The 17,043-nt window shown below is 38.9% G+C and overlaps 2 protein-coding genes and 1 long non-coding RNA gene across 6 annotated transcripts in view; 2 read left to right on the plus strand and 1 right to left on the minus strand.

Annotated features, from left to right (window-relative positions):
• Window positions 1-496: 496 nt before the first annotated feature.
• On the plus strand, window positions 497-6,853 carry LOC107266243 (twinfilin). 3 transcript variants are annotated; one of them, XM_015736547.2, is made up of 5 exons: window positions 497-763; window positions 923-1,000; window positions 1,176-1,835; window positions 1,931-2,049; window positions 2,315-5,399. In XM_015736547.2, the coding sequence occupies exons 1-5, from the start codon at window positions 739-741 to the stop codon at window positions 2,477-2,479; spliced, it is 1,047 nt and encodes a 348-aa protein (XP_015592033.1). In that variant the 5' UTR covers window positions 497-738; the 3' UTR covers window positions 2,480-5,399. The 3 variants fall into 3 exon arrangements, with proteins under 3 accessions (XP_015592033.1, XP_015592034.1, XP_015592032.1); XM_015736548.2 differs by lacking the exon at window positions 2,315-5,399 and adding an exon at window positions 5,437-5,726 and having other exon boundaries at window positions 499-763; XM_015736546.2 differs by lacking the exon at window positions 2,315-5,399 and adding an exon at window positions 5,747-6,853 and having other exon boundaries at window positions 501-763.
• LOC107266244 (RPII140-upstream gene protein) lies at window positions 6,835-8,128 on the minus strand (the record flags this gene model as incomplete). The annotated part of the gene is given in 4 exon segments (XM_015736550.2): window positions 6,835-7,066; window positions 7,151-7,399; window positions 7,468-7,722; window positions 7,795-8,128. Coding segments are annotated over 4 exon segments (816 nt in total). The 3' UTR covers window positions 6,835-6,900.
• A 1,370-nt stretch (window positions 8,129-9,498) lies between these two features.
• The window catches only part of LOC107266247, a 10,685-nt gene continuing 3,140 nt past the window's right edge, over window positions 9,499-17,043 (plus strand). Inside the window, exons 1-7 of one of the 2 annotated variants that reach the window (XR_003059291.1) lie at window positions 9,499-9,964; window positions 10,045-10,137; window positions 10,261-10,452; window positions 14,004-14,478; window positions 14,569-14,741; window positions 15,552-16,079; window positions 16,149-16,413. This is a non-coding gene — a long non-coding RNA (uncharacterized LOC107266247). The remainder of the gene's footprint in view (window positions 9,965-10,044; window positions 10,138-10,260; window positions 10,453-14,003; window positions 14,479-14,568; window positions 14,742-15,551; window positions 16,080-16,148; window positions 16,414-17,043) is intronic. The other variant, XR_001537375.2, reaches the window with a different exon arrangement.

Below are 17,043 nucleotides of genomic sequence, written 5' to 3' on the forward strand. Positions count from 1 at the left end.
TTAAATTATTATTTTTTCTTTGCCTGTTCGTAATATTTCTTCTTATCCACCATATAGGAAAGCTGATAACGTATACATATATTATATATTCAGAAATAGCTTATATTGTATTTAAAAATTTGTTTATATAACCAAAATTAGAATCAGTACTGTTATGCATTTGGCTGTCATAATATGATTAAGATCAATTAATATTTTTTTGTGGTTTTTGAAGAAGACAAAATTGTAGGAAATAAAATTATTGAAAAAGGATACAAAAATATGACCATATAATATATTTCTGGCATATTTTGAACTATATGTAATGATTAACATTTTTTATTCGATATCGCAAGATATATATATTATAGATGATACTTTAGTTGCTGCAATATATTATAATTATATCAGTTAACATTAATATCGATATAATTAACATCAGAGGGGTTCTAATTTAGTGGTCGGTATGACGAATCATCAGTATCCGGACTGCTTCAGAATGGATCTCTTTTTGACAGATCGTTCATCGTGCATGACGTTGCTACAAGGTCAAACTTTTCTCTGTCGCTAAGGGCCACAGAATAACTCTAGCGGTAATTGGCCGTGTTTGTCGTGTACTTCACTAAGCTTTATTACTATTGGCTCGCTCTTACATCGCCTATCATAGCTCGGTGGGTAGTGCATGAACACTTCAGTCAACTTTGGCGGATCGAGCAAGATAGTAGTGTGTCTGTAGAACTCCGCGATATCTGGGAAAGAATGTCACATCAGACTGGAATTAAAGGTGATTAGCGTGAGAATATTATAGTATTGATTTTGTAAGGAGAGTTTTTATGCGTGTGATATAACTACTTTCCTTGTGAAAGGAAAGCATAGGTCTTATTGTAACCTCAAATTCACACCCTGTTTTAAAAGATTTTTACTACTGACGTTTTTTTTTCAGCTAACGATGCACTCAAGAAAGTATTTGCAAAATGTCGAGATGGCAAAATACGTGTCCTCAAAGTTTCTATAGAGAATGGTGAGACCCCTTTTTTCTTATTTTTCTACTCTTGTTTCTGATAATAGAAATTGTGATTTTTATCAAGGTGTTCTGATAAGACCTTGATTTCTTCGAACTTAACATGTTATTATCAGAAATTCTTTATACGATGTTGTAAAATGGTTTGGAGTATGTAATGGTATTTGTATTTCAGAGGAATTAGTACCTGCTTCCTCTTCGAAGCCTGTTGGCAAATGGCAAGATGATTATGATAAAATGGTGAAACCACTAATTGTTGAAAATCAACCAGCTTATATTTTATATCGTCTTGATTCAAAGTCTCCTGATTCTGGATATGATTGGTTATTTATCTCATGGTCACCTGATATTGCACCAATTAGACAGAAAATGCTGTATGCCTCAACCAAAGCTACCTTAAAACAAGAATTTGGCACTGCATCTATAAAAGAAGAATTGCACGGAACTGTTCCTGAGGACATTACTTTGGAAGGATACCGTAGGCATAAGAGGAACGATGCTGCACCAGCACCATTAACTACGGCTGAGGAGGAGCTAGCAGAGCTCAAGAAAACTACTATTAATACGGACTATAGTGTAGAGACAAGGCATCAGACTTTAAGCGGCGTTGCTTTCCCTGTGACGGATGAAGCAGAGCAAGCAATCACTGACTTAGGCAAAGGACTTCACGAGTATGTTCAATTAAAAATTGATCTTGAGGAGGAGAAGATACACTTGGTAATGGCTTGTGAAGTTTCTTTGGACAAACTCCCAACAAAAGTACCATCAGATGCAGCCAGGTATCATCTCTACAACTTCAAGCACACTCACGAAGGCGATTACATAGAAAGTATAGGTAAGTGAGAGTCCTAATCTTCTCACAATATTTTTTTAATAATATTTCTCAAACATTAAAACTTGATGTACATGTCTCAATATTTCTGTCCACAGTATTCATATACAGTATGCCAGGGTATAGCTGCAGTATTAAAGAAAGGATGCTGTATTCCTCGTGCAAAGCACCTCTACTTGATCTCATTCAATCTCTCGGAGTGAATATAACAAAAAAGGTGAGTAACAACACGCGATAAATATAACATATTATTTTTAGACTTACTCTCTGTCATGGTAAGTAACTAAACAACCCCATAAAATGTTAGTTGTACTAACGATCATCCTACTACTGTATAGCAACGCTACTTATTTTCCCATTAGAGTATCATTGATTTTACATGAGAGCTTAAATCGCATACTCAAAATATATTTATGGCACGAGAACTTTATAAAAAATATAAAAATCTAAAGTGTACATTATAAAAATCAAACCAATCACAGTTGGAAGTAAATAGCGGAGACGAGTTGGCAGACATGTTGGAGGACCCTCCTACCATAAAAGAAACAGCAGCCACGACACCCGCGACTCCGTCAACGCCTTCCGCTCCTATTCAATCAATGCCTGAGAAAAAGTCGAAGCAGAAGCGTTCTTGCGTTCTGAGTTAACAGGTTCCTCCAATCGAGGTTTACAAAACTTGCCAATTTTGCATTGCGTTCGCGGTATCACGTATATATGCAAATTTCTTTTTAAAAAATGTCGACAACACGAAGACAGCGTGTCCATCGTACTATGTCATTTGCTTTTATATTATGACTTTCTGGTTTCCCGTGAATTCTTGTTAAAACATTCAGTCTTTTAAATGTTACGGATTCTCTATAGTTCATCGCGTAGTTTTTAAATGAATTTTGAACGTAAGAGCTGATGATTAAACGTCGTTTAATGACTTTTAGGATTAGTCGTTCAAAGTGATACGTATACCTATTTAGCTGAAGAGAGTAGACCAAAACGGTGTATTTTTCTAAATTTTAAAAAAACCAAAATCGTCAAGTCAAATTCTTATCGGGTTCGACATTAAATTGTGAATTAATGATATTGATGTGTGCCCTCTTTTTCTGAACAAAAGTATATATGTATAATACGGCGTACCATTATAAATTCGCGATATCCTAGTAAACGTTACATGGTCAGTTGTCTCGTTTTACACTGAGATTAATATTACATTTTTTCCTCAAACTTATCGCGTGCAACGCTAATTTGTGGTCGAGCCTTTTCTTGTTGCTGGGTTTTCCCTTTTCTTATTTTCGTTAAGCACACAAACTATTTAGTACACGTTTGACGTGTCGAATGGGTAATTCTTTAATCAAGAAACTATATTATTATTTGAAATTAGACTTACTGCTACTAATCACACTCTATACCATGTTCCTCTTTAGTATGCAGCATCATTAACAATTAAAAAACATATTTCTTAATTTACACCATATCCGCGTACATTACCTTCTACGCTGTGAATTTGTATCCTATTATTTTTTAATTCAAAATATTAACATCACACACCAAGTTGGCACATTCAGTACAGCTGTAGCTGCAGCAGCACAAGCAGATAGTCTTAATTTAGGATAAAATATCATGGAAAGAGGATAAATCTCAGTAATTTAAGTGAAAACTGATAAGTATCCAGCTCGTCGTTATTAACAATGAAAAATCCAGCAGGGCAAGTCTTAAATTAGTTCCTAGTCTTATGCGAAGTGATACGTACATATTAAGTTGCCCTCTAATTTCTCATTTTTAGGTGATCAAAAAAAATAGCCAAAAGGCTCGACCTGCAATAGCGCGTCACATATGCACATTTACGGTTTTAATAAATTAGGACGAATTATATTGTTTAATAACAATGAAGTATTTCTCGGCAGTTGGATTGCCGTATTGTGATTATTAGAGGAGTTAGGAAAGAATTCCATGCGCTCTAGCTAGCTAACGCCAATAACCTAACTGCTCTGCATTATATTCTAATAATTAATTGATAACGATAATATACATATATACATATATATGTATATTGTAAACGGGCATGCGAGTTGACATATGCGCCGCTTTAATGCATCCCTTGTTATAATATTTGCAATTCTATCTTGCAATAAAACATCTCAGATTAGGATGTCTTTTTTGTGGCGCATTGTCACTTCTATTGCAACTTAGTGTTAATGATTATTACTTTATATATACATATTGAATATATATTGAATAATATCTATATGCATATGATATGTATACATATATGTATATATATATATATATATATATATAATATTATATTGCGAATGATATATATATGACATATTAAAATTCACAAAATATAACGTAAGGCTGAACGTGGCGAGTCCCATCGGCTTTATATTAGCTAAATGCGATTCGACAAATTTCTCTTTGAAATTTAATGGGCATTCGAGATCGTAAATAATTGTACTGTTATTTGTTTGAATCTGTTTTCTTTTCCTTCGTTTTTTCCGTCGTACAGGTAATCGCGTTTTTGCAGAGTGAACGTTTACGCAGATGAGATTTTTTTAAATCTCCGCCCGTGTGCATTTTTCTTGATTGTATGATATTCGCTGCTTTTTTCTTCTTGTTGCCGTTTAATATACAATGACATCACACGCACATCCAAATCAGGAGTTCGGAGCTTATCGCGGATGGGACCGCAACCACGTAGATACCTGAAAGGAGGAAAAGAGGAGGATATTCGAGAGGCATTCTATTTTTCGTGATGTGTATTTTTTTAACTCTTGTAGCTTTTTATAAAACTTTTGAGAAATTTCTGTCCCAGTCACTTCTAGTATATTGAAGTTCACGATCTTTGGCCTATCAATTAGACGTGCGTCGACGACAGGGAAGAGCGCGGAGCAAACTCTTGACACCGTAACAATAGTCGTACGTTATATTTGTATTTTGTCACTGTACAATGAGCTAAGCTAAGTTCTTGCTTTTCTTTTTTTGTTCTTCCTTGATCGATTGTCTTTTGTTATTTTATTCGAATAAAGTACGAGAGCGTATATGCTTATCGATGGAAGTACATACATGCAATTACGAGTATAGGGTATCAGACTCGGTGGCATATTTACTGTTCTTGATTTTTTATTCATATTTAATTGTGTTTATTAAAAATTCAAAAGTGATTGATGAGAGTCGTTTTTATATATTTTGTAATTTCACGTAGCGTTTCGTGTAAGCTTTTGATTCGCCACTTCGCTGTCAGACGATCCCACGCACGATCAGGTTTTAATGTACGAATTTGTTTGAAACGCTCAAAGTCATGGACAAATTGAATTTAAAAAAAGAAATGAAAAAGATATTGTGTTCTGACGTATATATTATTGCGAGACGCACACTTTTGCCTGGGCACTATTATTATTTAACAATGAAGCGTTCAAGCGCCAGGCCTATTCTGTAAGTTCTCGATAAATCTGATGACTAATTATTTATAAACGGTTCTGTTGTAATTGTAGGTTCCTTAGTACGAACAAATGAATTGTATATCTTGCCAATATTAAATATACTATGAACAATAAAACCATTATACAATTTCAACCAGAATCTTATTATCTACATCCGTCTCCGTGTTTAGGCAGAGTCGGATATTTAAATAGCGCGCAAAATGGAGAGCACGGATCCATCCTTACGGGTATGTAATAGTGTTAAGAAACTAGTAGAATAAATAATTAATCTTACAGAATTGGCCTGAGGAAAATTCGCTTAGAAAGAGAAAGAGAGTGTTGTTGCGTTTCTTCATTGAAGCTATTGTCAGACCTGATGTCATTTTCATTATTGGAACTTTGCAGTTTTGTCTCCATAAGTGCCTCTCGTTTTTCCAAATCTTTCATTACTGCTGCAGAGTTTCTTTCTTTTGCTCTTTACGATGTTCTTTGGATGTTCAGCTTGAGATAGATGACGGGAAGGAACTAAACGAGGATTTCTTGCAAGAGGAATTGCATCCGAAAGTTAATTTGCATCGACCTAAGTTTGCCAAACCCAAGGGTCCACCGCATAGAGGCGCCAAACGTATAACGAAGGTCCAGGATGTAGAAGCACCAGGTGAAGAAGTATAGAATATTGTGGGGTCAATGTTGCTCCCTAAATATGGCAATAAGGAAAACAATTAAGCAGGACATTAGAAAAGTTTAACAAATGTGAGGATCTTTTAAATCATGCAGCAATAGATTTCTTACCAGTTTTTTTTTAGTGGCATCTATTAGGCTTTTGGTATTTTTTTTTGTATCTGTATTTGATATGATTTTACAATTTCTTGTCGTTCAAAGGAGTATTTGAGCGGCACAAGGAAATGTAGGAAGCTGGTCTGACTTTAACTTTTCTTTTTTCGACTGCTTTTGATATTGATTAATAATTATTTGTGATCAGTATCATTAGGAATCAGGCCTATTCAATAAGCATAATAGAGTAGTATTTCTTTGATGTTCGTATTTCCTATTGAACATCGTATTTTGATGGTACTTGACATATTTATTTACTTGATGGCAAGAACGTTCATTCAATATCCAAGTATATAGACTAAATCCAATTAAGTATGTTTTATAGGATAGTTTTGAGAATCTATCTACAGGGTAGCCGTTGCGATGAAAATTTTTTATTGTAAATACCCAGGATTAATAATGAAGAGAAATGAAATGAGGGGAGAGATTTGACTTATAATGTCCCTTATTATTTTATTAATCAGGTAATTAAGTAATTATGATTTAACATCCCATTCTCTTTACTCATCAATGATTGTCACAACGTTCTGTTTATAGACTGTGTGTTTGACTTAAAATGAAGTTGCGATTTTAATCTTTATTCCATTGTTTTGGTTTGTTCAGAAATGCAAATAACTGTAAATGAGCGTTGATTTTGAATTCTAATAAGTCTTTTGGTTTCCATGAAAAGAAGAGAAATATTTAAGTCTATACTATAACAGAGGTAAAAGGTATCTCATTGTATGTTATATCGTAAGGATATGTAACAACGAATAAAGTCTGTTATGTAATGTACATTATATTTAATTACTTCAATTATATACAATTTGTGCTATTACTTTTTACTGTTCTGTTTTTTTTTCTACAGATTTTTCTTTTGGTGCCTGCTCTTCAGCAATTGTATCTAATTGCTTTTCAATAGCTACTTCCTTTGTCTTCTCATTATGTACATGAAGTGCTTCCCAGTCTCTTTTTTTCATAGCTTCTTTTACCGATTCACGTAATTGTCTGTGAAACAATTTTTATACGCAACATATAATTAAGTCTACTTATAATGACTTATATCTTAATATATATCAATGCGTTACTTACTCATTTCTTGCATCTTTAATGTGTAATTGCCAGTATCGTACTTCCTCAACAGTGCTACCAGTCGTTTTGAGTATCAGCAATGTTATGCCTCCAGCTAATGTACCCAAAACAGCCCCTACTACACCACCCGATACCATACCTCGAGGACCTATAGGTACTTTGTACATCATCCCTGTAACTGCACCTGCCACTGTATATTCTATTACAGAAGATCTTCCTCTATATGTGGCTATAAGTGTTGTTAATCCTCTAAAAAAGAAATTGATGATTAAGGACGCTAGTAATCTTAAAATTTGTTATAGTCAGATATATCTTACACATAAGAACCGGTGAAAAGTGCAACTCTCCATCCATATTTGTATGCTCCTTTTATGAAACCTATAGTCACTTCGTTTTGCAATGTTCTCCTAGCATCCACAATATTATGAAATTTTGTGGCATCGTTGTTGTGAATAAAGTTTTTAAATGAGAATTGTGATTTTTTTATCCCTCCATACATCATACCGAGAATTCCACCCATAAATATAGATTGGTGTATCGAACTAAGTTCTCGACTCATTTCACCACCATCGCTGAAGAATTTGTAAATAAAATGTTAAGTAATAAATTCAAATACTGTATCTTCTACAGATTTTAATACTTACGTCGATATAAATACAGAACGTAACCTATCCCAGCCGGTCTCATGTTTCGCAGCATCTAAATACATGTTACTCGATTTCTTAACACTGTCAAAAAAAAATGGAAAACCGGCAAGGGTAAGGGGTACCCTTTTCCATGGTAATCGCATCTTGTCAATTATATATTATTGTGCAAAATGAACAATAATAATATGCGAGACAATGCCGTAAAGACAGCTGATTGTTTACGCAAGTGTACTTTACCGTTCACGCCACGGTCTTATATACAGGTCTGGGTACTTCCCTATCCTTACCACATTGTAGCATGTAACTGTAACGTGGACGGTTTTACCCGCAAACGCTAATGTCGAAGAAGCCTGCTGAAACAGCGCAAGCGCATCCGTAAATTCACTGCAACCTCAACTCCGATTCAAAAGGAAAGTTACCCACAAAAAACCGATGCGATGCCAATTAAATAAAATTTTGATAAGTTAGACAAATGAAGAATCGATGATTTAAGAAAATAAAGTTAAATGGACCAATTCACCTAAAAGTCATGAAAATTGAATGATGCTATAATTGCGTATATACTGAAAATTTTTAACTTGATGAACATACCTCTGGACAAGTACAAAAAGTGAAATATATGTACAAGTAGAATTTTTTTCGTAGCTAAGTTCAATAGTATAAATATTTTCTCTCTTTTGCACTTGTTGAACTTATGTTGCATCACTATAGGAAATTGGTTCCACAAGGTCCAATTATCTTTGTAAAAAGACTTTCTCCGGTTTGAGTGTAGGAATTTTCAATGAAAAATCTTTCACAGGAGATATACTAACATATAAACGTAGATATACAACGTAGTCAATTTTTGTTTGTGTAGTAACTTTTTTACTGAATTTATTTGTAACTCATGTTAGATTTTTAAATGCAAAATCCTACCATTGTGATTTAAGCAGGCACGATGCACTTTCGGGTCATTGTTGCTTCTTTCAATTCCAATCACGGTATATTAACCATTACGAACAAAGCTGCAGGTTACGTATTCAAGAAAGAGATAACTGCGCACACGTAGTGCTACCACGTGATAGGCTCTTTCAACACTAACGCCTCTTGCGGTAGTGGCCACCTTATCGTTACGCGTTTTTCGCCTAAGTGCCCAGACCTGTATACAAGACCGTGGTTCACGCTTAGATCTTTACGTAATAGTAAATTTAATCCTATTGACTGACTGAGGATAAATTCCCGTGATTATCTCTACTTTTCACTCTCAAACGGTGGTAAGACGTACCTAATCCTACATTGTAGATATTGCTCATAGATGGCACCCTAGTATACCTTCCTACCTTATCGACATCTCATGCTTTTGAATCATTTACCGAAAAACTGTATGAAATCCAAAATTCGAATAATAACAACCTTTCTAAGTAACTACTACTGATGGTCCCCTAAATCCATTCATCCTTTGTAACATAAAACGGATTTTTACCATTAGCGTTGAAAGCGTATACAGGGAAATCGAAGGGTTACTACTCTTTGTGACTCCAGGATAAACGGTTTTATTTATCATAGTACTTGACTGTAGTTCGGTCAGTGCAAGAATTGGCGAGCACGTAATTTCCAAAGGGGTGGAATTGACGTAGGAGAGAACAGAGATCGATCGCTAATGGCGCATGATTGTGACTTTGGCCAGGGGTTAGTCAGACCATCTGAGTTTGACATGTCCTTTTGTGCTATTGGAATACCGAGGTTGAGAGAAGCTTTTTCATGTGGAATAGATAGCACTGTTTTTCCATGCACGGGAGTTTCACCAAGAACTGTATTACTCAGTGGTAATTGATAATACAATCGATACAATGATACAATCGATAAGGCTTTGACCAAAATTATGATAGACTGACCATGAAGACGTCGTCCTAAGGAGAATGTAAAAGTATCTTTAAAATATGCCGGCGTCACTCTGGTCAAAATCCTCTGTGAACCTTTACGTATATGCACATACACTATATAAGCCCTCTCCTCAACGAAAACTTCAAGTGCGCAGAACGTTGGTATCCCTCCTCGACGCCCATTAAGTCTTCTGAGAGACTTTGGAAAAGTGTCAAGTCGCCCCGGTACAACTCAAGTATAAAGATGGTACGGGTGAGTCAGGAGGAGGACTTGAGGAAGAGCAGACGACAAGAAGAATAAGAAAGTAAGTTCTGAGAATGATAAGATGAAAAAAGTAGAAGGTAGGAAGTAGCTATATAGAAAGATTATTGCCCGATATTCCAGGAATGGGGATAAATAAAAAAAAAATAATAGGTTAGAATGCCCACCGTGCTTATCAACCAGGACGATCCACACTGCGATTACCTTGTTTACCAGGTAAGCGGATAATTACTGTGCTCGTAGGCTCCTGGTAAAGGTACATTCACATGTGGTACGAATCTTACACATACCTCATATACTATACATATATATATCTATATGAAATATCTTTTGCATCAGGTCTGGTTAGATTCTACAGACTCGTATCCAAGACATCAAGCTAGCCAACTCGTACCGACAAATTCCTGACACGGAAACCTACTCTCGGTGCTGGATTCAATTAGTCGACGCTCGCAATTTATTGGAAAACCATTTAGCCGACCTGGTGTATGCTCCGCTCGCGATCGCCGCATTCCTCATAACGCCGATCACGTAAGTCCAATTGCCCAGGCCGATCCTTTCCCACCCGCTTCCGTTTCCGCTTCCGTTCTCGCCCTACTTAACTCGTGGGGAAGCGTATTCTCTACCGCACTCACCCTTTACTATCTATACATATTGCTCTTTATATATACCTTTTTTAGGATGAGCGGGAGAGAGAGAGAGAGAGAGAGAGAGAGAGAGAGAGAGAGAGAGAGAGAGAGAGAATCAGGCATAGAACGAGAGAAAGAGGAAGAGAGAGAAACTCCAAAGACGAGCAGTTTGCCAGGTAGACCACTCGTGCCATCGTCGCAACTGATTGGATAGCACGTTCCTTTTGAAAGACGACGAACACGGCTACTATACAAGGATCTCAAGGGAAGCTGGCTTAGGTTAGGTTAGGTTAGGTTACCTAGAGTACCGGCTAAGGGACGTGGCTACAGACGACGTGTAGCAACTCGCATATTTTTTTTAACTTGATCAGATAGAAGTGCAAGCAGGTACCGTAAAACGCTTTCAAGCACTTTCCTCGCTATACGGTATACTTATACAATGTGTATAGTGTAGTTTATATAATAGAGCATTGAGTATACGTATATGTAATAGTAGATCCATCAATGAAACATTAGGCAGCTTAAATCTCCAAAGGTTGATCACGTTTCGACGTGGGCCGATTCCTGCCGCCTCTTCTCTTTGTCCAGAGGAATGATCGATCGATCGATCATGTACGGTGACACGGAGGAAGAAAGAAGAGTTTTCAAGGATAAATCTAGTAAATCTAGTGGTGCAAGGATGGCGAAGCCAAAGTGGGCGATCGAGGTGAAAGTTTATGCTTGTGCTATTCTGGCACTTCCGCCAGTTCAAGAGAATTCGGATCTGACCGGGAGAATCGTAACGGATAATTGCTGAAGTGGGAAGTGATCTTCGGAATGATTATTATTATTATTAGCTTAATTGCCAATAATCCTGGGGTAATGATATCGTGCACCTGGTAACCGGAATGAGAAGCCTTTCTAAAGTGGAAGATATTTTGTCTCAGACGGTTTCATCTTGATGACGTAAAATTTCTTTATGAGTTCGTTAAGTACAATGATGCTCTCTCTCGCTCTCTTTGTCTCTTGTTCTTAAAATAAGTTAATGAGCTAGTCCGTGATCTGGTCAAGGTACTTACTACTAGCATTCAAATGGATATTGTATCATAATTGACAGATGCTATTAATCGAATAGAGAATCATTTAAGAGTCACAAAGTAATTGACAGTAGTATAGTCTATTGTTTTCTAATTTTTACACGAAACGGAGGCACGCTGCAGTTGTTTTTCTTCAAAAGGAACATAATGTTCCCACGAAATCTCTCGACCTTGTGCAAAGATGATTACGTCAATTTTGTTGATACTTTGAAACGTCTTCATGAGTTGCTTCTGAGATTCATGAAAATTATAAATAATGTAATGGCTCACACTGAAAATATAGATATCAACTAAAGACCTATTTGTATGTTTCGAGCTGGCTCCTCGTAAAAGATTAAAGCATGATTTCATATATTTACATTTCTAAAGTAATCGCGAACTGTCAAGTTGACTGCATTCCGTGAATGCGCACTCCACGATGTAAATTAATTCGTATTGAAAAACGACAGCGACGACTAATCGGGATTGCGAAAACGATACTTTCGCGATATTTTTGATATGCGGTAAATTAGCTCCGACATGGATCTTATACTTAAGGTAAGTTGGTAACGGAATTCAAGATATCAGGGACCTTATTCTCAAGTTTTACTTAATGATTCTCGCATGCGACATTTGAAAAGCATTGGTCGATTTGTAAGAATGGTTCGAGAATACGCACTCAGAACTGTGATGAGAATAGAGTTGATTTACGGTTTATCGCAGAATTTAAGTTCTTTAGGATTTGCGTTAGTCCGCGCCCACCGACAACACAGTCACCCTGTGAATTCGAAAGTCTATGTTCTGTATGTACTTGTATAGTAGAATGGTATGCCTGATGCCCGCTAGATGTCACGAGTGGCGGCGTTGGCGTGACGCGGCGAAAAAAAGCCAGGCTTGAAATATTTATCGTTTTCGCGGGCGAAACGTTCGTAATTCCCCACGCGGCAGGTCGGCGTCTTGTCTTCGTGTGGTCTCTCGCTCTTTCTTATACTTTTATCCTCGCTCCCTCTCTCTTTCTCTTACTTTAATCTGTCTCTTTCCTTCTCCTTCTCACTTAGTCTCTCACTCCTACCTTGGCCGATTAGGGGAAAAATGTTAGGGGTTGAGGCGTGCGCGCGCCAGAGAGACTAAGTAGAAGCTAGAAGGAGATGAAGATAGCGAGAGTAAACGTGTAAGAGAGAGAAAGAAAGGTAGAAAGAGAAAAAGAGCGAGAGAGGGTGAGTAGGCGAGACCGAGTTGCTGCGAGTACATTAATTCCCTTGGGGGTTGGAGAGTGGCGCCTGCAGCCACACGAAACGAGAGCCAGTAGGGGTTGGAGTTGGCACTGGGGGTTGAAGTGCCGTATTCAGCAGAGTTCTGCTCCCTTGAAAATAAAGTACCAAAAGCTGTACAGGTCGTAATTGCCGAAACCCTGTCCGGTAGCTAGAAGAGTCTGATGATTGCTAGCCGTACGCAAAATGCAAATTCAATTTTCAAACTCCTCGACTTTTCGGAGCGCAATGCCATTCGGTCCTTCAGGCAACATCCGCTAGATGGCGCATGGAACGTTGTTACCTTCAAAGGAGAGATTCACATGATACGTACGCAAAACGGGTTTGTGTCCGAAAATTAGTTTCATAGTTTTTCGAAGAACATTGTAGGTTCAAATGTGTCGTGAGTTCTTTATCAAGAAATTTAGGAATTTTTCGTTATTTCCTTAAATGTTGTATATGCACTCTGTTATGTAGCTCTAATGCGAATTTTCACGTGAGTGACAATGGATTCTTATGGATTTGTCATAATAATTGAATTCAATAGTGACAGCGGCGATGAGACTGTAAAGGTTAGATAGTTCGTTCGTCAGTAGTTGTACGATGTTTGATAGATGCGTACAAGGCGGCAATAATAAGGGTGCTAGTGAAATGAGGGAGCAAACCGCGATAAGGGTGGCACCCCCATCTAACCGCAAGGCCGCGTGTGCGCGCTACCCGTCGAGCGACCAGGCACGACATGTTTTTAATACATCAGTCCCGGGCATTATTTATGAGCGACGCCAAAGCCAAAGGATGCAGCCATGCGGTCATTCTCGTTCGTTCCTCTTTTAAGATTCATCGAGCGTACACCCCCTGTATCGGGCCAGATTAAAAACCCATAAATAATCAATTATGATCGAGGATAACCTCCAATGGTGAGTGAGACGTCATAATTTATAAAGTCGCAATCACGCCGCAGCGCCACAACCAACGTGTTGTTGGAAAACCCAACTGTCCTCGTAGAAAAAAAAGTAATTACTGCGTCTGTATATTATATATAATAATAATATAAAAATTATTTAAAAAATTAATTTTTTGATACAACTTCTTTGTCTTATCTAAATTCCTCGGATTCTCATAATTACAAAATGGTCGTTTTATTGCAGGTTACAAAGGACCCTTCGAAACTACACTTTATATCTTCTTCTCCGTCATTGCTGGAAGTGGATATGTAAGTCAGCCTTAAAAGGGACAGTCAGGATTTGAAACGGGAGTAACAAAAGGTGACGAGAGGGCGAACAGAAGGTGAAAGGATGTGGAAGACGCAAGCAAGGAAGGGATAGAGTAGATGTTAAAAAACAGAATGGAAAAGTGTTGGGTGGAAGGAGAGGGATTCTGATAGGTTTCATGAACGAAGAGAGAGGGAGAGAGACAGAGAGTGACGGAGCAGGAGAGACTAACACAGTGGAAGAGAGAAATGGGCGAGAAGTTCCGCGCGTCAAGGCAATCCACTCGATCACTCTCTTGGGGACAGAGGATCCCCGACGTCGCGGCACACACGCATACGAGCGTCGCTATTCGTCGCGACGGTTTCTGTCCGCATAAACACAGACCGTTATCCCTGCAGAGCCAGAGTCCCAGGTTGCACGCAATACACATATAGTATCCCTAATTTTTTTTTTTTCTTTTACACCCTTACTAACGGGAATATTACCCTACGTCGAGTAACAGGTTTTTCTCATTGTAGATCCAGGACGGTTGAAACTCTTCAGGATCACCAGGACGTCCAACCGGCTTCTACCTCACCGCTGGAACACGAAGCTGTACTTAGGAATTGTTGGTTATCGACGTATCGATCCTGAGAAACCTGTACTAGGACTTCGGCCGAAGCATTTATATACTGGGTGACTCTTTGTGCTCGGGTGAAATCGGCTTCAGGGGTTTGCGGTTTGATTCGTCACGCGAAATCGTACCTTGTTATGGGGTCGTGGTGGGTTACCAAGAACGATGGGAAACCGATTGAATCGTAGATAGGAACGCGATGGTACCGTATGCGAGATGTAGTTATATAGGGTGACTCTTAACGTTCTTATCGTTGATACGCATCGGTGAGTCTCATACAGGATTATAGGAAGGAGAATGGGTGAGAGAGTAGCGTACTATATACATATACATATATATATTATATGAAAGCATGTAAGGATTGTGAAAAGATCTCTACGTGGTTTAGGGGTTGAAATACGGGACTGAAATGGCGGTATCATTAAACCACAAGTAGAATTTACACGCGTTTACCAGACACGCGTCGACCCCCCTTTCTACTATACCGGGTCCACCCTTCTCTGTAGGCGCCACGACCCCACACTCATCATAAATGCAATCAGATCGTATTACGCGCCATTACCATACGCTACCACCTCTCGACCCTGTGCACGCTTCTCATCAGACCATTCCTCTACCTGTGAACTTGCCGTCCTTACAGGTTCGCACAATGGAGTTATCGTGAACCTAACTTAACCTCTAGCCTTGAACATGATAGAAGGTATGGGATCCAGGATCTAGGTGTAGTCCTATTCTTCATTTTAAATCCTCCAATTTAGAGAGGGAATATATCAAAAGATTTTAGTACGATTAATTAGAGACTTTGACCATTTTCATTATGTACCGTTAACTGCTTTTCATTTATCATATATATTATTTTTGTTCGATAACAGATTTCTTATGGTCGCCAATGAAATTTGAGAATCTTACGATGAACGTCTGTACCACCGGGTATATACGATGGCTGAAAGAGAAAGGAAGGGGAATCTTCTGTTTTTCCTCCTGGGATAAACTCCAAGGCTTCTTCCTACTAGGCTCCAAGGTAAAACTCAGCTTCCCGGTTCGTCGGCGACGTCCGAAGACTAATTCCGATTCGCAGTTGGCCTTCGTTGGGAATTCGCGGATGGCGAACGGCCGGTTGGCTCGTGTGCGCCGACTTAGCGGCATGTTATTCGGCTCCGGGAACTCGTTCTGGGAAGTTGGCCAACATCGGCTCCTCTCTACGCCTGCTAGCCTAGACTCACGATCCACAGTCTGACCTATGTTGTCCGCCACCACTTTCGGCTCTTGTCTCTTTGCTTCTCTTTACTTTGTTTCGTCCTCCTTGGCCACAACTTTATCTACCGGGTGACCCGCGAAACAAGCAGTGCGTACACGAAACGAAAGAGAGAAAAACCGAATAGTCCATATCTATGCAAGAGGTACGACTGTAGCAGTAAAATTTATACCTAAAGTAATTATCCTTATAATTGCGTCCCTCTTACCCACAGACAATTAATCGACGAAAACTTCTCGGAACACCCGTTACGTTGCTGGGTTTGTCGGATTTCGTGTATCGGGAGTACGAGTAACGTGGGCGTCGCGGCGCAGCTTTGGCGCCCTTCTCATCTATTAACGTCCGTTCTCAGTCCTTTCTGCGTTACGACGTGACGCCCCGTAACGACACGCTGCCCCGAATGCTCTCCGAAACGTCTTTTTCTCACGTGAGAAACAGTTGACTGAAGTAGAAAATATTCCGACTGTCAAAGGTCAAAGGTAAACGCACAGACTCTTGACTATGTATTCCAGTCTACGTTAGATATGTCACCGGAGGAATGATGACAAGGATGAGCAGCAGTCAGTAGAGTTTTAAGGGTAGATAGTATGGAGTATAGTATTAGATGCTACTTGAAGTATCGAGACAGACCCCGTACATATATCCGTCATATATAGTACATATATAATGTGCATATAAGACGACATACATATATATACCAAAAAGAGATGCACGTATGAGTACGTCGTGGCGAGTACGCCCCCCCGCCTCGCCCCTCAGTCGACGTCCCTCAGGATGTTCTACTTAACCCAGAAAAAGGGGAGAAACCAACGTGGCGTGCGGGTAGCGAACGTGAGGGTAGTAGTAATACGAGCAGTAGTGGTAGTGGTATCACGATAGGGGATGATGGTGGGCGACGGGTATTGGTGATGGTGTATTTGAACTGGAACGAGGGTGGCAGCAGGCATCGACGCCGGGGGGGGATGGAGTGGCGCGTGACGCCGCTGTAGTTCTGATCAGGCCCACCCTCGGTAGACCCCCTACCCGGAGTAGCACTGGCGACGGCACGGCATATCGATCACCTCATACCCCTAATGCGAAGCTCGACTACGCCAGAAGCCTCTACCCCC

Source organism: Cephus cinctus, unplaced genomic scaffold, assembly GCF_000341935.2.
Source record: "Cephus cinctus unplaced genomic scaffold, Ccin1 Ccin1_scaffold0306, whole genome shotgun sequence".
NCBI lineage: Eukaryota > Metazoa > Arthropoda > Insecta > Hymenoptera > Cephidae > Cephus > Cephus cinctus.